Raw genomic sequence first — 20,287 nt, 5'->3', positions numbered from 1 at the left:
TCTTGTTAATGATACATAATACATTACTGTACTCCATGGATTGCCCCAGGAATTTACCTAAGACTGCTAAATACTTCATAAATAAATTTCCTCCCCCTGTTTTCAGTTTCGACAGCCGAGCGATGGCTATGGCATCAAAGTTGTGTATACATCAAGTGAGGAATGAAAAACTGCTACATAATTACGTCTTTGTCATTTAGGTTCATTACAGCACCTAATGCAGCCTTAAACGCTACAATGCTAAAAGATAGCTGCAGACTAGAAAAAGGGTAGCCATGGCTGGTGCAAGACACAGCTAAATGGAGATCAGTGAGAGAGCCCTTTGTTCGCCAGGGTACGTAACCAAGGCTGCTGACAGTGATTACCCTCCTAGCCGACAGATTGTCTACATAGTTCCTGAAATCAAATGAGATGTGTAAACTACGGCATCTCAACACAAAAAGCAGAACAAGATGGCCAGTTCACCGAGACGAGATGCTACCTGCATGATTAGTAACCATTTTAATGGTGAAATGATCCTGCTCGGAGGTTATTCCATTTCCTGCACAGCAAAAGGCATCTCTGAATGATCACCTGCTAGTAAATTCCGTCCTACGAAACCCGCAGCCGGCTCCTACCCCTGTATCCTGCAAAGCACATAGTTCTGCATCTTACGCAGCTCAGCGCTTTCTTTGCTGCATCAACGGAGTAACATCAGTCGCCCAGACAGAATTCATGCCTGCTGGCAAACTGACACATGTGGCATGGCAGTGCACTTAAGCAAAGGCTTAAGTGCACTGCCATTGTAGTCAGTGGAAAGCTGGAAAGCACTGTGGCATGCTTTGCAAGAAGCTAGAGAATACGGCTGCTTTAAAAACATGTCGAGCAGTTCACAGTCCTCATTAATAAAATTCAGTAAGCTGCCTGTCACTAAGTGTGAGATGATTTCTTCTTCACTAACTGCCTTTATGCCAAACCCCGCCGCTTATCCTGCATATCTGCTGATTAAAAATGACTGTCTTTAAAAGAGCGTTTCCATTTCACTCAAACTGCAGGGCTCCCAGCCCCCTTGGAACAGCGTAAAAGGCTGGGTGCTACATGCCCGTAGCCACGCACTCCCACTTTAGTGTGAGCAAATGCACCAATGAAGTTGATGCACATAACTGGCAAGTTCCTTGGTGAGAACAGGATGGGCCGACATGCAATTGTGGTGTTATTTTTTAAAAGAAAGCTGCCGACCAAGCAGCCCACTCTGCAGGGCTCCGATAATTCTGGTGCCTTTCAATCCTTTCAACTGCCCCAATATACTTTTTGCATATGTGAGTGGGCGACACTAGTGCATTAGCTGCCATATTATTCCTCGCCTTATGGCTTTCTCTCGCTGTGTTGCCCGAAATTAGGTTGCCCACACAGTGTTGCCTCAGTGGGAACAAAGTAGCATGACTTTATGAGAACTGCCACTGTACTGTTCACTGTTGCCTACACTGTAGTCACTTTAGTTTGGCTTGGAATAAACTGCTGTTTTGGCTGTTCCTTATGGTGCTGCTCGTAGAGTGACAGTGAAGCCTGTAAACTTGAAGGCATTCCCGTCTTCAAAACATGCGCATAGCCTTCAAGGCAAGCAATGTGGACATTTTCCTATTTCATCTGCAGGCATAGCTGGTTTTTGGTTTGAAACCTGGATTTCGATATTTGCGCACTTCCCCTGCAGTTATTGCTTCCATGCTTTCGATTCAAGTCTTGAATCCTCCAGTTTGAATTTCACCTGCCAAAGGCAGGTGAAATTCATACTGCCAGTGCCAGGGCCTATACATAGTCGAACACGAATATAACGAACCCGGATAAAGCAAATTATGTCATATAGCAAGCACTCGAAATTCTTCTGACATTATGCATGTAAAATGTATTTTTTATATCAAGTAAACGTTGAATATAGCGAACTCTGAGCATGAGCGATTGGTCATCAAACGCCTGCCAATGCGCTTCTGGGCCGGCTCCAGGTAGCTTCTGGGCTGCTGAGGTACCCTGCCAGTGCTTCCATGAAATGGGCCCGCCAAAGCAGGACTGGGGGCAGCTTTACACTCCGCGCCTTCTGCCAGCTTCACTCTACAGCATTCCTTTTCGGCAGCTGCCTACCATGTGATCAAGTACGTGCAAACAGCTCTGTACCTATCACACCTCGGGTGATGGGAGAAGGAGAAGGCAGCATTTTCCGCACCGCGTCGGCCGCATCCTCCATACTTTCTTTGTACATTTGCGACTTTGCATGCCGCCCTAGTGTGTTGCTGTGTTACGCATGGGACTTCAGCCATAGCTACGTTGTCGATGTTTCTGCAAGATGACGACAAAGCAGCGGCAAGCTCTGCCGCTTTCCGACAAGCTTGAGATAATTCGCCATGTGGAGCGCGACGAAAAGAAGTCAGATGTTGCAGCGCATTTTAAAATTCCAAGTAGCACATTGAGCCCCATCCTGAAAAACAATCCACCATCACAGACAATGCACAGGATAACCCAAAAGCTGATGGCTGTTGCCTCCGCAAGCCGGCTTACAACAAAGTAGAAAAAGCCATATACCAGTGGTTTTTGAACATCTGCGCACGAGATCTGCCAGTGTCTGGCCCCATGCTGCAATAGACGGCAAAATATTTCGCCTGCATCCTGGACGTCGAGGGGTTTACGGCTAGAAGTGCTTGGCTTCAAAGATTTAAGGAGCGCTACGCTATCACCGGAAAAGTAGTAGTATGTGAGAGCCACGCCGTGGATGCAGAAGGCATCGAGAAGTGGGTGCAGGACATATGGTGTGGTGTGAAGGAGAGGTATGAGTCATGCAACATTTTTAATATGGACGAGAATGCTTTGTTTTGGCAGCTACTGTCAAGTAGGGCATTGGCGCTCAAAAATGAGAACTGCCATGGACGCAAAATGAATAAGGCCAGAGTCACTGTTCTTCTCACGACGAACATGGACGACGGGTCCGCAAAGTTGCAACCGCTTGTCACTGGCGAGCATACGCATGTTTCTACACAATGGCACTTGACCAATGAGAGCTCTTTTGGATATAGGCAAACACCTATGAGGGTACTGACGGCAACTCCATCCAATTTCCATTCGCTGTAAATATTCATATGGGGTCCCCTAATTATGTTCTGATTGCATTAATGTTTTGTTCTGAGACAAAAGACATGATTTACTTCTGAGAAATTCAGATCTAAGTATAGAGCATACTTTTCCTGCCAATAAAATTCAAACTGACAACATTAAGAACGAAAAGAGACTGGCAGGGTAGCATAGCCCCAGCAATCCGGACACAAAACTGTCTCAGTGTAGCAGAAGCTTGCTTGCAAAAACAAAAAGTTGCAGAGGAAAGACCTGAAATTTGTTTCTTCCCTTCCTTACATTGTACAAGCTTCCCTAGGAAGTAAACTATTTGTGGCAATAATGAAGTATCAACGATGCAGACTTACTTCAATTTGTCAATGTACCTTTAAGCATGAGTTGGGGAAATAACTTCTTTACAAAGAAAAGAGGGACAATGGCACTGGTGTTCATAACTATGTGGAATTGTGTCAGAGCACCTCGTAATAAACTGTGAGGTAATATCTGAAGAACAACGGTCATGGCTAGGCTCTCTTGTCATTCTCGGCTTTTTTTATTCTTCTTTCCACTTACTCTATGCATTACTCTAAGTTAAATAAAGATACCAGAACTGCAGTTCCCCTTTTATACTTTTTTCTTTTTGCCGTTAAGCCTATTGTGTAATCGTCAAATATCCCCAAGTTTTTTTTATGGACAAACCCCTTCCATCAAACAGTTGTAAGGACATGTGTGGCCAGCACTGACCAACAGCTCCATCGAAAAGCGGCCATCACAGCTGGGATGCAATCCCTCACATCCATCATATGACTGCATGAAACAATGATTCTTTGCAAAGCATTGCCCTGTGTGCCCCCCTCCCTAGGCCAAAGCACATGCAATGTTGCCTAACATTAGGTTCCAACGAGTCAAAAGGCTTGAAACTTGAAGAAATTGCAAACACGGCCCTGCAAAATAACTTGCATTTGATCTAGTGACAACAAGCGCATACTAGAGCATCAGTGACAGGCTGACACACCACAAGAGTGACAAACCTCGTAGCACACTTTTTCCTCAATCTTACATCTCTGGTTAGTTCGCATTACCGACTCCCATGCAGTTGCAGGACAGCCTCACTGGAGCTTCCACAGGACCACATGCAATACAAGTCTGAATGTAACACTACCACAGTAAAAGCATTCTTGAATTTACGTCATAAATGATACATCAAGCCGGCCCAAGGTGCCCACACGAGTGCTTAAAGCCGTATGGACTTTTTATGGGGCTTGGACTGGATTCAGACGGCTAGGCCCAATGGCAATACACAATGCAGCCACCCGAGGGTAGCCTACAGGTACTGGCAAAATTCAGCACTTTCACTGTCATCAGTGTTTGTAGTGCTCCCTCAATGCTTTTTGTCACGTCCGTATCATTATGTAGGAGCCATCACACTTCCCCAAGCATGGCTGCAAGGAAAACCGAAGTTTCTTCGCAAGGGCAAGGGTTATGACTCACATCGCGTTCGACCATTTCCTTCTGGCCAAGGGCAAGCAGGGCATGGCTGGCATCCAACAGCTGCTGGTGCAATGCCGCTACATCCAGCTGAGGTGGCCCTCCTAGCGGGTCTCGCTGCTCCAAGGATGACAGCAGGGCTTCCACCTGGGAGGGCTCCAGGCATTCCAAGGTCGTGCTGCGGCTGCAAAGCACCCAGTGCCCCGGTCACTTCTTGATGGCGCAAACTCTTGCACTCGCTGTCTCCTCGTGCAGAGAGCAACCACTATTATCAATATCGTACTGAACTGCACAATAAAATTAGTCCTACAAAAAACAAATGCTACTTTTATAGTCAAATTATGTTTTGATAATATATTAATGCAATAAACATGCACCCCAGATTTCGATAAGCAATTAAGGGGGGGGGGGGGGGGCAGTCATTATGCAAGTAACTCGCTTACCTGTGCCAAAGCCCAACAAACCTGCCCCACTAATGGCCACAAAGGCCTGACAATCACAGTAGTTTTATGATAAGAACTGCAAGACTTTCGAACACCTCACATTATGCAAAAAGAACACAACACTAAACTAAAATGCAATGGCAGCACTGAAGGAGATCCATAAACATATTTCTGGATGAGTAAAATACCATTCTGAGTAGCATGCTGCCAGTACGCAGTTCTTGGAGCACACCAGTGACTCATACTCGCACAACACTGCAAGCAACATGAGCAAGCTGTCATGACCTAATAAACGAATTGTGTTTTTCAAACAACCCGAGCACGAGGCTGTTGCCACTATCAACATCACGAGCAGGCAATTGACGGGAAACTACCATGACCTCGGCAATGAAGAAGTCTTGACAGGGTTGGCTGTCCATCGTCAAAGTTGCTCTGCCAATGGCAACGTGTAAAATGCTACTAACGTGCTGACATGCGCCGTTGATATTTGTCCCTTTCACAGGAGCCCTTAACTCTACTGCTATTCGTGCTGAGCAGGCCTTTCAAAATTTAAAGCCTTATGGAACCACAGGGGGCTTTCAAAAGATGCTGAAGAACTCCTCGTACCTTTTTTCCCATCTCTTCCAGATGCGGGGATGAGCTTGGATCTTCGAAAAATGTGCAAAGTCAGTTATTTATGACTGTTTATGCAATCACTGCATGATTAGCCCCAAAACAAAATGGGCAATAAAAATTTGGGAGAAGACGCATGCACAGATTTAGGGCTCAGGGAACCCAAGAAAGCATTCTGAAGAACACAAGAATAGTGTAAAAACCATTTTGAGACAAGTGTATGTGATCAGCATTTAAAACCTTTCTCTGTAAGCCTGGTTTCGAGTACAGCGAAGCAGTTACAGAGTCGTTCCCAAAATAGGGTAGTTTGTGTTGCATTTGTGATATTGCACTTATCCGGTAAGCAGCTACAGTTTTAATTATGGACTTCGCACCTTTTGGTGTGAGAATGATATTGCTTGGTGAAGGCTGCCTGAGACCTTCAGGTTCACTGAACCTGTGTTGCGAGTGCCATCGAGTGTGCAAAAACATCCTGAACAGGTCCACCTCAGTGCAGTGGTGTTAGCATAATGTTAAATTAATTTCATACTTAATTTGAATCAAATCATAATGCCCTATGACTGTTAGCAGGCAATGAAACAAAGTGCAGCTGACTTTTGTACTCCATAAAAGGAAAAACTGCTCAGTTGGGATAGCAGCCGTAGAATGTACATAATATCAAACTTTTGGTTTGGTTTCGTTTATCGATTTAAAATCCCAAAGCGACTCCAGCTATGAAAGGTGCCGTAGTGGAGGGCTCCAGAAATTGCGACCACCTGAGGTTCTTTAACATGCACTGACATTGCACAGCACACTGGTGCCTTGGTGTTTTCGCCTCTATCAAAAAGCGGCCGCCGCGGCCAGGATTCGATCCCGCATTCTAGTGCACAAAAGTCTAGCACCCTAACCCTTGCACCACCACAGCAGGTAGTACCAAACTTTTAACTGCTGTGTGGCAAGGAGAAGACAGACAGGCATTGATTGGAAATTGTGTCGCAAAAAATTATCACTGCCAACAGCACACAAAGACAGATACGTTCAAAGGGGTGCAGACATAAGTTGAATTTTGCACCTTCTGCTGCTTCAGTTTCAAAAGCTGAACAGTGGCTGTGGCATCAAAGTCGATTTCAGGTTACCAGAGCTGTTAAAAAAAAGGAGCTACAACATAATTGCTGCTTCATCATTTTAATTTAGTCAAACTCATAAGCCTGCCTGCCCCAAGAGCTACAAAGACTACATAACACACAAGCAGAGACATTCAGGACTCAATATATCAAATCTGGATATTCAGAACGATTGACAACTGTAGTCCCCCCAACAAACAAAAAATTATATAAGATTCAGTCAATATTTTTTGGACAAGTTCCAAATTTCTCAAAAATAACGTAAGAATTCATTATTTGTAAGCACACTTTGGGTCTGACATGGTATCTAGTTAGATGTACATAATACTGTACATATTTATAAACAACAGTTGAAATGCAAAATGCAACGTAGTCTCTGGTTACATTTACTACTGCACATTTTTTAAGCAATGGTTGAAATGTGAAGCACACGTCACATTTTCAAGACGATTCAAAAGACAAATATTTGCGGCCACAATTATAGAATGAAACACCACCAGTTATAAGTGCATTTCACTGCAAAATGAGCAGCTCAGCATGACTTTAAGAAGTTGCAGATTCGGGGAAAGTTGAGGTTGCTTTATCTTTAACAGGATGCATCGGATCGATCTGTCAAATCGTTAAGAAAGGCATGTTTTTTTGAGCTGAAAAAAAACTCACGATTATGTGTTATGGGTTTTCCCCGTTATTGGGCTATACAGTGGCTCTGGGCCTGCAAGACGTCATGTCCAATGCACCGAGCTAAAAGAAAGGACCACAGCTTGAAATCCGTGAACCAGTGAAGAAAAGTTGGGCTTCCAGGATGATACAGCTATAGCAGTATTTCTAAAATGGCGCCCACGGAACCCAGGGGGTTCGCACAGTGATTTTCAGAGTACGCAAAGCCACGCCCACAAAAAAAATTGGAATGAAAAAGAAAAGGTCACATGATAGCTCTGGCCTGAGTAGACCCCAGTTCTGCAGGGTTAAAAGCACGGAGGTTCAAGCAGACCTTAATTTCTCAAAGCAAAAAAAGAAGAGAGAAGTACGGAAGCAAAGCGTGCGTCAGAGAGAAAGAGAGAGAGAGCGTCTATGGTGCTTGTTGATGCCGGCACCGGTGAGCCTCAAGCTCTGGCTGCACTGCTGGTCGGGCTAAAATGCAAAGCGAGCGGTGCGGTATCGGGAGCAGTTGAATCCCTTCAAGCGGCATGTATACCGGCGCCGACGCATTGCCTCTTTCCCACATCCTGTGCGAGCCATGGCACGCTGGCTTATCAAGTGAGAGTTTTTTAGAGCCAGTTAAGCTTCGACTCAATCCCAATTCTGCGACCTGCTTCCGAAACTGTGGCAGAAGTCCACAAGATCACCCCCCCCCAACAAAGGGTCTCCTACACATCCATGGCTGAGGAAAGAACCACCTGGTATAGATGGGCAACCATTGGCACTGATAACAAATAGGGCCTATAGACCGAACTGTGCACTGTACCGCCACAATCGACTTTTCTAACGGTGCCCTTTGATCATTTTTTTCATGCAGGGATGGGATGACCTTGGGCACCTGCTTGCAGAGCGAACATTTTGAAACCCCGTGATGAGGTGAACATTAGGTGAGGTTGAGAGTCATTGCTATTTACTTTCCACACACGCGGCTCTCGTGTGGTGAAATCAACACACTAAGTGAAGCCTAAATGCATTCCTTGTTTTGTTACCAAAGGCATTGTGGAAACTAATCATTTTAATGAGGATGTTTTATTTAGAGTAAACCGGTAACAAGATTACAAGTCCTAAAGTATGGTACGCTATGGTTTCAATGCAAAGAATGCTAGGTGCAGAAACAACCTAGTGAGCGATGCACAATAAATCTCTAAGCTAAACAAGTTTTTGGATGTGTTGGTGACTTCTTTCTTGACTCATAACGGCAGCGAAGGGGCACGAACACAAGAGAAGAAACATGCAACACATGGATGAACACTACAGCCTTCGTCCATGTGTTGCATATTTCTTTAGTGTTTGTACTTTTTCAGTGCCATTATGAATCAAGAAAACCTATAAGCGGGCCACACATCCCTGCAAGAAGCCCATTACTGGAGTGGGTGCACAGTATTCTTGCATTCAGGTTACAAATAACCTTACTTACTGCAATTTTTTATATATTCAATATCAAACTAATTTTCAGTTTTCTTTAGAGTTTGCTATAATCAGATTTGACTGTATAACAGCACATCATCTTATAACTCATAACTTCAGTCAGCTTTAACTCAACTTTCATGTCATAGCCATCGCTTATCATCCTCCAGCAGCGCATGGAGGAGTCAGTCCCGTCACACTATAGTTGTCACTCAAATGACGTCATGATGACGTCATCAGAAAAATAAATATCCTGTCTCCACAGGGAATCCATCCATTGCATACCTAGCCGAGCGCTTTAACCAACTGAGCAATGCCCAGGATCGTGAAACGCAATCATAATTCTCCTTGTCTACCATGAGGACGATAGTAGCAATGACAATGAAGCTGCAAGTAGTGATAATACAACTGTAGCGATGATAATAATGGTGCGTTTAGTTAATAATGATAATGAAAACAAACGTTGAGGCCACACCATGCAAGAACAGATCAACCATCTCCACGGGCTCTAAACTTGACTGGTGAGCACACCACCCACACATTGAGGAAGCCTGTCATTGCTTGGTAGCAAGCGGCATTCGGGGGGCCCACCTCTTGATGGGATCCGCAGCGGGCAGCTCAGCACTGTCCAGCATGCGCAGCAGGCGCCGGTCGCGCAGCAGCAGTTGTACCAGGCGCTGGCCGTGCGAGCGGGGCCCATGCTTGGCTGCCAGCCGCAGCTCCAGTGCAAGCAGCCGAAGGAACCAGGCCTGGGCGAGTGGGGGCCGATGCGTCAGCTCCAGGTGCTGTGCAAAGAAGTCACGTGAGGAGCGCAGGAAGCGCAGGGCTGTGTCCCCGCCACAGGCCGGTCGAGTGCACAGCGTCCATAGCAGCCGGTAGCCCAGGGCAAGCAGTGTCCCGGCTCCGTGCTGCTGGGTCGAGTTAGTAGGCCGCTCCAGCAGAGCCAGCAGCGCATGGAGGCACGTGCGCGGCTGGCCCCCGACCCCGGGCTCCTGCAGTGAGCCACGCTCAGAGCCAAGCAGCAGCAGTTGTGCTAGGCCTGGCTGCTCGGGCTGCTGCAGGCACACCAGCAGCAGCTGCAGCAGCGTTGCCGCTGTCACCGCCCGAACCTCGTCGGCAGACCAACTGTCCTCACGGCCTGCGGGCAGCTCCAGGGTGGGCGGCTGGAGGCACACAGATACACAAAGCAAGGTTTGAGACGTGACATCTTTACAATCCAAAGTTGAGCAGGTAAAGTTAACTTTTTGGACTGAGTACTCACTGCAGGAGCAACCTAACAAGAAAGAACCGGCTAAAAACAAAACATGGCACTATCCATCCTCCCTAGGAGAACTATTTCCCCTTTTTTTAATATGCAGCACCAAACAGCATCTGAAGGTTGACCATTTATTATTTCACAATGGGCACTCTGAAAAGAAAGAAGCAAGTTTAATAGTACCAGGATTCTTTTTTTTTAGAATGAATTAAAGCTACCAGGACTTCGTTTTAACAATCATGATTATCTTGCACCTCAGGTTTTGACGACCCCCACATCTTTACCCACAAGATGTGTCCATCCTGGTATTGCACCAGATGCAGACATCAGTGCCCGCACAAGAACCCCTTTACAACACCTGTTCATCTCGCTACTTTTGTCATCACTGTACTTTTGCTTTCTCATCTGATTTATTATTTATTTATAGGAAGGGAAAGGCGCGGTAACTGTCTCGCTTGTTTTCTGTGGACACCGCAACAGTGCCGTAAGAGAAGGGAGGAAGATGGGAGTGAAAGTGGAAAGAGAAATAGGAGCCGTAGTGGAGGGCTACGGAGTAATTTCGACCACCTGGGGATCTTTAACGTGCGCTCCGTGTGCTTTAACAGCACACGGACGCCTCTTCGTTTCGCCTCCATCCAAACCCAGCCGCCGAGGTCGAGTTCGAACCCGGGTACTCCGGCACAGTAGTTGGGCGTCTTACCACTGCACCACCCCGGCGGGGCTGCTTTCTCATCTCTCTCCCCCTCACACATGCCTAGTGAGAAAGAGCTGTGCTGAGCAAAGGAAGGAGCAGCCACATAATTATACAATATAAAATCAGCGTGCTAGATTTGGAAAGAGGGCGAGAGCAAAGAATAGCTAGGAAGAAACTAATCGGCAATCCAGTTTCTCAGAACATGGAGCCTAGGGAAAGGCCTGCTACAAAAATGAGGTCCCTATAGCACAGTATTCAAAGGAAGATGGAAATGGTTATGATAACATTCTTTGCAGGATCTAATAGAAAATAAACAACAAAATAATGCCCTCCTTGTAGTAATATAGATATAGGTTAGAGAGGACTAGAAAAAGAATAACAGCCCCCTGCCCTTGTGTGATGGTGACAGGCCATCACGGATTAGAAAACTTAAGTTGAGAATACTATCCTAATAAAAATTATGAGCAGGAATTATGAGTCAGCAGGCCACATAATGAGTAGAACAGAAGAAAACATGCCTGAGGGCAACAGAAGGAATTATGTGAGAACTAAAGTGCACTCAAAGAAGGCATAGTCGGGTGAAAAGATCCAATTATACTGATCAGATAGATCAGAAGCAGCTAAGTGGAGATTTATCCTTTGTCTTGGTGGAGGCGCAACACTGCTGTTGCTAATGATTATTACAAGGACGTGTCTACACAGTTTTGCTGGACAAGCTTCTTAAGCAGCTTACCAAGCTGTTTGCTACCCTCAAATGAACTGAAACAGGGCGTATATTTGTGCGCAGGGAAATTAAAAGGAACGCAGTTTTAGGTTTCTGTGCACAGAAACTTACTTCAAGGGCTTCAGCAAAGCCATGTACGAGAACCTGGACACGGTCAGCCTGGAAGACAGCCACCAGTTGGTCGGACAAAGATGGCTCCATGCACAGCTGAAGTAGAATTCGTGCAGCTGCCAGTGCATGGCGTGGCAGCAGGGTTCCATGAGTGACATAGGTGGCAAGGACACGACCACAATCTGGCCGCTCAGTGCGTGGATTGGTGCTGGTCAGCAGAAGACGATGCAGTGAGCACCCTGGCCGGTCACGAAAGGGCAGATGCAGAGCTCGCTCCAGCAGCTGCAGTGCACACAGGCTAGCCTCGGCGGGATCTCCCAGCTCACCCACCGCCTCATCTAGCAATTGCAGCAGCAGCGACAGGGCACCCCCTTCTTCCAGGTGCTCTAGCAACTGCACCTCAACGCACGGCTTGCCAAGCACCCTCAGGCAAGCAGCGGCCAACTGCCACTTCTCGTTGGGGTGCCTATAAGCCCGCGCAGGAAGCCGCAGAAACACAGCCTCCCGCACGTGCTGAAGAAACAGTGAGGCACCAGGACCTGGAGGGTGGTCAAAAAGTGCAGTGAGCAGGACAAGCAGTGCTGCTGTTATGGGGAACTCCTCATTGCGGCTCTCCACTTCCTCAAGCTCAGCATGGAGCCCAGATAAGCAGGGACTCAACAGCTGCCATATGCGTGGAGCCAGCTCAGGGGCTGCAGCGAATGCAGCCAAGGTACGCAGCAGGGCTGCCTTAAGCTCTGGTGGCACAGCACAGCCCAGAAGTCCGACCACAAGTGCCAGTGGTCCATGCTGTGGATGGTCAGCAAGTGCCAGCTTTGCCAGGTCAGCATGGCGCACCACTGTCTCTAGTAGTTGCAGCATAGCAACCATTGCACGGAGCTCGAGAGGTGATACAGTGCGTGTTCGGTAGTGCTCAGATGGACCCTCCTGGTGCAGGCATTTGTAGTACTCATGCAGCGAGCCAAAGAAGTGGTCCCATGAAACGGGGCTCCACTGAGCGCCTGCTAGCTTGCCGTTGCTCTTGAGGAGCTGGAAACAGTTCTGTGCTCCAATGGGTGTCCGGGCCAGGCTGCTCAGTGCCGACACATACGGTACAAAGAGAGGTGCTGGCAACACATCACCTGCAAGTCTCACAAATTTGGATAGCTGGCGTTTGTCACCATCGGAGCCCTCGAGCCAATACTCATCAGCAAGATGCAAATTAAGTGGGTCTTGTGCATAGAGATCAGACACCAGTTCCAACAAATGCTCGAAGTAACGCGGCAATTGCTCAGGTGGAGCCTGGCCGTCTTGGGCATAAGTGCTCAAGATGCGCGCCGTCTCATCGCCCTGGTTGCGCAATTCCTTCAGCTTGAGTGGCATGAGTGTAATAAAGTCAGCAAGCAGATTATGCATCTTCTTGAGAAAGAATTCTTCTCGGTGCAGCAAAGGTGAGCGCACTACCAGCTGCCTCAGCACAGTAAACACCTGGGCTTCGATGGCGGCATCAGCGATGCGTTCATCCTCCTCCAGGCAAACAACTAGGTCTGGCTCCAGATTGGCTGCAGCCGGCAGCTGCGACAAGGAGCGCAAGCTGAGCGCCCAGGCAAACTGCGCGATGCTCAGCAACGACTCCAGCTTCCATGCCTGCGGTGGCGTCGTCAGCTCTCGATGCAGAGCTAGAGCCAGCTCAACGTCGAGCAGCAGTGGCGCCGGATCGAGCGCGTATAGCAGTGCCATGAGCAGTGTGAGCGATACGCTGTCCAGAGCGTCATCACCCGTAGTACGAGCACGCTGAGCCAGGAAACGCACGACAGCCAACGCGTCGCTCTTAGACAAGGGCGTCTGGCAGGCCCAACAGAAAACCACTTCGGCCAAAGATTGCTGCGTCTCCTGTATCATGTCCAACACTTGGCGACGATAGCGTGGTGGTCCCAATGCGCGGTTCCGCTGCAGCATGTCCAGTTCGGCGGCCAGGTCGAAACGATCAAGCAGCTGAAGCGCTCGTTTCAGCACGCCGTCCTCGTCGCGCAATCCATTGGTGTATTTGGTGACAGTGGCCAGAACATCGGCGTTGAGGCCCACAGTCCAGGTGCGGCCCTCGGTAACCTGCACCAGCGTACGCAGGGCATTCACCAAAGCGCGGCGGCCGTCGTAATATAGCAGGACGGCCACCAAGCCTCGTGTGAGCTCTGGGAAAAACGGCAACTGTTGCTGCGCCGCAAGTAGTAGCTCTAAAGCGGCTAACTCGTTCAGTTCCAACATGTCGCTCAGCAGGAGCGCCTCAGCCACTACGTCCTGGGGTAAGAGTTGTGGCGTCGATTTGCCTGATACAGCGATTCCTTCCTGTGGTGCACGGGCCACGGCTTCGCGGTGCTGAGCGCATGGAGCCGGATTCACTAACAAGGCCGCGAAGTCACGTCGATGGCGTCGGAGCGCGGCGACGAAATCAGCAACGGCCTCGACATCCCTATGCACGAGCACAGCTTCTACCGCCTGCTGGAGGTCTTTATACGGCGTCCAAACCGACGAACAGCCCACGTTCACCAAAGGTGTAGTGTTTGACATAGTACTAGCCATGCAGCCGGCAGTGCGGCACCGTAATATCAGTGGCAGTTCTAAATCGTCGAAATTGCCTGCCAACCGGTGTCTCGTGCAGTGCCCGCGCTGGCTGGTACCGGCTCGCTCGCTCTACGCGCGCCATACGCGCGCTGACTTTCTAACTGGCAAAAGTCAAGCCAAGCCCAACCCGCATCTAATCCGCAGCCGCAGCGCAAGCGCAGTGAGTGCAGTTAGTGAAACGGACGGACTGATCAAGGGCACTGCGGACTTGGCGTGACCGCTTGGAGTGAAGCATGAGCATGTCGTCTCGCATTGCCCGTCTGGCCGTTTCTGCACGAAACTTCGCCACTTCGGCCATTCGAAGAAGTGGCCACGATGACCACGACACGAGCGGCATTCCCGGCGCGGTGAGGGTTGTTCCGGAGCAGTGCCTCCTCCGGAGAGGCACCGGTGCACATTTGTTTTGACGTGTTCTCGTTCTTTTTGCAGAACTTGCCCTTTAAGACTGACAACAAGTACGGTCTGACCATCAAGTTTGCCCTGTTCTTCGGGAGTAGTTTCGCAGTTCCATTCTTTGCAGTCAGGCACCAGCTCCTAAAGCAGTGATCCGGCTTCGAAGGTAGGTGAGTTTTCGTATCATTGCAGTAGCGATGCGAATCATGCTTTGCAATTTTGCTTATTGCTTTGGCCTTTTTTCTTTTCTTGCAGGTCACTGCTGTACGATGTGGGCAGCGAAAAACTATCTCTTTAACGCCTTAGAATAAATTTCATTCCGTCGCAGTTGCGGCTTCCTGTGCAGTTTCTTGACCACGAGGCCTGGCAGGTGCCTTATTCTAAGGCGACCTCGTGCATATACACCTACAATTTCGTAAATAGGGATGCCTAGTGTTGTTAAAAACACAATGCTCTTTTTAGGAGAAGTGGACTCTAGTAATTCGTGGATATGAAAATTTTGGGAAAATGGTGTCTATACTTCAGCATAGCGTCTTTGCACCTAACACTGCAGTATGTAATGCAGTGCAATATGCTTGGAAATGTTTGCCATTGCCATCTCGGTCAGCACATTGCTGCCATGCCTCAAGAGCGATTAGTGGCAGGTCATGCATCCACTAGCAACCCACTTGTGTGCTGCTGTGGTCTTCAGATTAAGCGAGGTGGGAAGGGTCTGCAACCAGTCTGCAGCTGTTGCTCTTTCCCCTGCCAGGAGCAGGGCAGTCAGCTTAGATTTAAGGTGCCCAATACTTCTAGGAAAACTGCAATGGTAGAATGCGAAAGCACTAGTGCGATGTTGGTGGCTCCTAGTAAACGCCTTTCTACATCTACTTACCCTAATAGCAAGACTCAGCACATTTGTCTCATGACCCATGACTTGTGTGACTCCATGATACAGCAATTCTTTACATCATGGCTTACAACTCTCATCCGGTCATTGACTGATGGCATCACCATGAGGGGACCCACTTCCAGTGACACATTTTGCAGAAGCTTCTGGCACCAACATAACCCACAGATGCTTTCACATTAATAATGCCACGTGTCCAGTTCCAAGCATTCATAGCAAGCAGTGCTGAACCAGGTGCACTGTTTGGTAAAAATGAGATGTCAGTGATAAATATAGAGGAAAAAGAACCATGACAGGCAGGATGTAAAACTCTGATGTGGACAGGACAAGCGGAGACTAGCTGCTAAGGTTTTATTAGAAAAAGTATGCAGTAGAAGCAAAACATACATCTTTGCGATACCCAGAAAAAGAAGCCAAGGTGACTGCTTGTGAAAGGAAGAGATTGCAGTGGAAAAACCACAAAAATGCAATAAAACACGCGTCACTAGTTATGCAAAGCAGAGTCTCTATCTAAAAGATGCACAGAAGGCTCACTTCAGTGTCAAGCCTGAGCTTGCATATATAATGCCGCTTCCAAAAACCTAACTTTCATCAGAGCAGCAGGTCAAAAATTTCCCCTTGTTAATATGATCAGTCTTCATGCTTATTATTAATACACCAGCCTCAGTTCTAGCATGTAAGCAGAATTTGCAGAAAACCGCACACCTGCCTCAACTGGGAAATATTTCTTGCGTGCCTACACAGAATTCGTGGTTCTTGTGCAACAGTTGCGTAACATCTACTGCATCTCTGGCAACCAATTTACATGATAGCATTTAAGGAGCAGGTGGTTGTGCCAAGCTGCAGGTTATGTGTTAAAAATGTGGGAGCACTTAAATTCCGTTTTAAAACTATGTCATGACAGCATTAATAGCTCCTGTTTGCTCGCTATTTATTACCCGCTTAACTAGTAATCTTTTAAAGTGTCTATTAACCCACACATACTCATTAGTATAGTCATAAGCTACCATATTGTATGAAAGACCGCTCAGCATATGTGCGAGCCCCATATTAACCAAGCCATACAAACATGCTTATGTGGCTTAGGGGCAGCGTGTCCTAGCTCAGGATCCAAGGAAGGCTGGATTCCCATCTCAGCCTCCCATTTCAAAGGCAAAGCCCGAGTTGGCAATGCTTGTCAGCTTGACCATGTCATGCGGTCTTGTGACATCACACAGCCCAACAACCAATGAGTGCACGGCTATGTCACCTGCCAACCACCACCTTCCAGAGGCACACCAGTGACTTTTCACTCCCAACGCCGATGCCAAATACTTCGGAATGGGACCTCCAACACTATCACAATAAAACAGCGGGCTTGACACTCATTGGAGGCATTCCCTTTCCCCTTTGTTTCACTCAGAACAGCTGTACACCATAAGGACATGCTTTGTACATTTTATTAGTTCTGTTTGAAGAGAATATTTACACAGATAGTGCTCCAAAGTTGTACAATGCACCGGGACCCTTGGAGCAGCCTTCAATTAGAAAGCACCGCGAGAAATACGTACACAAAGTCCCAAAATTCTTTGCCACACTCAAGACAGCAAAAGGTGGCGTGGCATTTGTCTTGCTTTCATGGTGGGAAAGGCGATGAAACTCCAGCACATACTGTTGGCTTTGCCAGGTGATTACAGGGCTCTGGTATTAACCCATTGTGTCCTACCTGTATGAAGATTTTTTTTACACTAATTGAAAACTTTATAAAGCTAGCGCCCATTAGCATATGTTCAAGGGGCTCCAAAAATTTTCCTATGCAAGCGTAGTGTGCATTCAGAAAGAGCCACCAGTCTTCTCTCAAAGCAGTCTGCTACACCGACTACACAATTCTGCAAGAAAAGCAAACATTTGCTCATTGTCATAAAGACATCGGGAGATGATGAAAAATGACAGATCTTAAAAACTCTGCCACTTAACTTAAATACAGGTACATTTTCCTAGTATCCTATATTATAGTATAGCTCAAAAGTCATTGTTGAGAAAAACATTTCCAGCAACAGAAGGGTGCCTTTAAAATCCAAAGTGAAATAAAGTTTACATAAACAATATCTTCATTTTTTAAATCTCTAAAGTTCGAGCTCATATAGATTAATGCTCCTTTGCAGTAATTCATGCATTCCAGCTTTGCATTGAAGATTTATCTCAAGTACACGAAGATAGGTTGATTGGTTTGTGGGGTTTGACGTCCCAAAGCGACTTAGGCTATGAGAGATGCCGTAGTGGAGGACTACAAAAATTTCGACCACCTGTGGTTCTTTAATGTGCACTGACATCGCACAGCACAAGGGCACGTTGCTTTTCGCCTCCACCGAAAAGCGGCCGACGAGGCCAGGATTCGATCCCGCACCCTTGGGAACAGTAATAGATCGCCGTAACCACTGCGCCACGCTGGTGGGGCTTGAGCACCCAGCATTACCCAATGCTCAATTGAACATGCCAAGCCCCCCACCCAAGATGCATTGTTGGAGGTAACTTGGCATCCTTCTGAAGCTAACTAAACATGACGGACCAACACATTGTGATACTCGGCAGCCTGACATCTCTGAACATTTCGCAGGACATGCCAGCACAAGTGCATGACACCCCTCAGCACTCCCCTAAGATGCATTGATGAGGGTAACTTAGTATCCCTCTGAAACTAATTAAACAGTCAAACCACCACTGCCACTAGATTGTAGTGGTGTACGAATTTTCGAAATTTTTAAACAGCAGATTGATGGTATGGTTTATGGGGTCCCAAAGCGACTTGGGCTATGAGACATGCCGTAGTGGAGGGGCTCTGGAAATTTCGACCACCTGGGGTTCTTCAACGTGCACTGACATTGTGCAGTACACAGGCGCCTTGCGTTCTGCCTTTATTGAAAAGCGGCTGCCACGGCCAAGATTCAATCTCTCATCCTTGGGCACAGCAATCGACCGCCCTTGCCATTGCGCCACTGCAGCGGGGCAAATAGCATGTTGAACAGCCACATATTCATTCATTCGAACAAATCAAATAGTATATTCTGGAAATTATTTAAACTGAAATGGATACATTGTGAAGTTTTTGAATAATTAGCACAAGGATCCAATAAGGCTCGCCGTAAAAAATTTGAGGGCACTTTAGACCACTAAAGTGCGATGAGGCAAAAGCCATTATAGGACGATAGATCGTAGCCCTCCACTACGACACCTCTATCTCCCTCTCTTCTTTCACTCGCACCTTCCTTCCTTTACTGTGTGGTACATGTGTCCCCAGAGAATTGTGACAGATACTGCGCCTTTTCTATCCTGTAAATCAATTTGAAATGCCGCTGATGCCTGCTGTACTAACGCCTCCTAGACATCTGGCTCCGATTGTTTGCTGTGTGGTGCGGCGTTCGGAAAGTGCCAAATGAAAGGCGCTGCATGGACGCCTGGATCGGACGCCCGGCAGGGTCAGCTTGGTCTATGCATGCATCGCCTGGTGACGCCATGACCTGCCATGACGGTATATCATCGCGCGCCCCTTGCCCTTTCGAGCACAACCAGCATTTCATTGAACGCATCAAAGCTCACAGGAGTTCTATAATTCGTTTACAGGAAAGAAAAGGCGCAGCATCTGTCACTCGCAGACTCCCGCTATCATCCTCATGGTAGACAAGGGGAATTATGATGATCATTTCACGATCCGGGGCGTGGCGCAGTTGGCTAAAGTGCTCGGCTGGAGATCCAAGCGATGGAGGTTCGATTCCTGATGGAGACAAGATTTATTTATTTATTTTTAACTACCTCCCTCGAAAGTGTGACACCCTCTGCCGAGAGCTCTGCTGACAACGATGAGGTATTAAAGGCTTTCACCTTAATATTTTTCTTCGGCAAAAAACAATGCTCTTACCTACGCTGTGAATCATCCTGCAGCAATCGATATCGGCAATCAGTGCCACTTTGTGGTCTACTCGTGCGGCAGCATTCATAATGCTCATACATGACCTCTTAGGACTGGACAATGCGGCAAAGCTTAGGCAAGTTTAGCAACCTTGCCTTGATGCCTGATTCAAAGACCATGGCTCCTACATGTAAGTTGCATGTCGTCCATCTCATGTCCTGCAGTGAGGCTCTATTCAGCTTCATCATCAATAGGGTGGTTTTTCTGCCAACTTGACTCTCAATGAGTTAACATACTGAATTTGTGTTGCACCCATTAGTGGAGATTAGTATATGTCTTTTAATAGTTATACCTTTTAACTCCACAAGGCAGCAGCGTACCATACTGCAGTTCCACTACTCACTCTTCAGTGTTGCAGTCTACTATTTGTTTTGTGCATTTAATCACAAAGGTAAGAAATATTAGTCCAAATATTAGATTAGTATTTCATTCGGTAATGAAGGTGCACTGTTTGAATTGATCCTGTTCGGAAAAAGTACTGTTGGTCGAATATTTAGGAGAATGCCCAAGGTGGAGTAGATTTGCAATATTTTTGCGATTCTAAGCACCCCCCCCCCCCCCCCCCAACCTAATCTCATAACACTTGGAAAAAAAAAAAAAAAACAGTTTAAATGCGAGTATAAGCACCACCCCTTGCTTTCAACATTCAAATTGTGAAAAAAAAGTGGATGCTTAGAATATAGTAAATATGATATATCTACTCCACTTTGTCCACGGTGTTGTAGATGGGTTCAAAAGGTGTGGGCTCACGTTGACTGCCGTGTTAAGAAGCATGCATACCGCTGTATCTTCTGCGGCGCTGTTACCTTCGCGCTAATGTTTGCAGCAGCTCCACCACCAGTCACTT

At 47.2% G+C, this 20,287-nt stretch overlaps 2 protein-coding genes across 3 annotated transcripts in view; one reads left to right on the top strand and one right to left on the bottom strand.

Moving 5' to 3' along the window:
• The window catches only part of Nup205 (nuclear pore complex protein Nup205), a 28,195-nt gene extending 13,879 nt beyond the window's left edge, over positions 1-14,316 (bottom strand). The window contains exons 1-3 of the mRNA XM_084606271.1: positions 11,612-14,316; positions 9,419-9,990; positions 4,567-4,747 (exon numbers count right to left, since the gene is read on the bottom strand). Of these exons, the coding sequence (XP_084462397.1) occupies positions 4,567-4,747; positions 9,419-9,990; positions 11,612-14,170 (3,312 nt within the window). The 5' untranslated portion in view covers positions 14,171-14,316. The remainder of the gene's footprint in view (positions 1-4,566; positions 4,748-9,418; positions 9,991-11,611) is intronic.
• A 31-nt stretch (positions 14,317-14,347) lies between these two features.
• Positions 14,348-14,932, top strand: LOC146185330 (cytochrome c oxidase subunit 7C, mitochondrial-like). Of its 2 annotated transcripts, none has more exons than XM_084606280.1 (3): positions 14,348-14,559; positions 14,642-14,775; positions 14,861-14,932. In XM_084606280.1, exons 1-2 carry the CDS (start codon positions 14,446-14,448, stop codon positions 14,756-14,758), a joined length of 231 nt encoding a protein of 76 aa, XP_084462406.1. In that variant the 5' UTR covers positions 14,348-14,445; the 3' UTR covers positions 14,759-14,775; positions 14,861-14,932. The 2 variants fall into 2 exon arrangements, with proteins under 2 accessions (XP_084462406.1, XP_084462405.1); XM_084606279.1 differs by having other exon boundaries at positions 14,354-14,559; positions 14,642-14,771.
• The last annotated feature ends 5,355 nt before the right edge of the window (positions 14,933-20,287 follow it).

The sequence above is a fragment of the Amblyomma maculatum genome, chromosome 6 (assembly GCF_055883805.1).
Source record: "Amblyomma maculatum isolate TAMU_Amacu chromosome 6, ASM5588380v1, whole genome shotgun sequence".
In the NCBI taxonomy this organism is placed as follows: domain Eukaryota; kingdom Metazoa; phylum Arthropoda; class Arachnida; order Ixodida; family Ixodidae; genus Amblyomma; species Amblyomma maculatum.
This window is presented reverse-complemented; position numbering and strand designations above follow the sequence as displayed.

Coding starts and splice junctions, on each gene's coding strand:
- LOC146185330 (XM_084606280.1), top strand. CDS start 14,446: ATGAGCATGTCGTCTCGCATTGCCCGTCTGGCCGTTTCTGCACGAAAC. Junction 14,560..14,641: donor CGAGCGGCATTCCCGGCGCG/GTGAGGGTTGTT, acceptor TTCTTTTTGCAG/AACTTGCCCTTTAAGACTGA.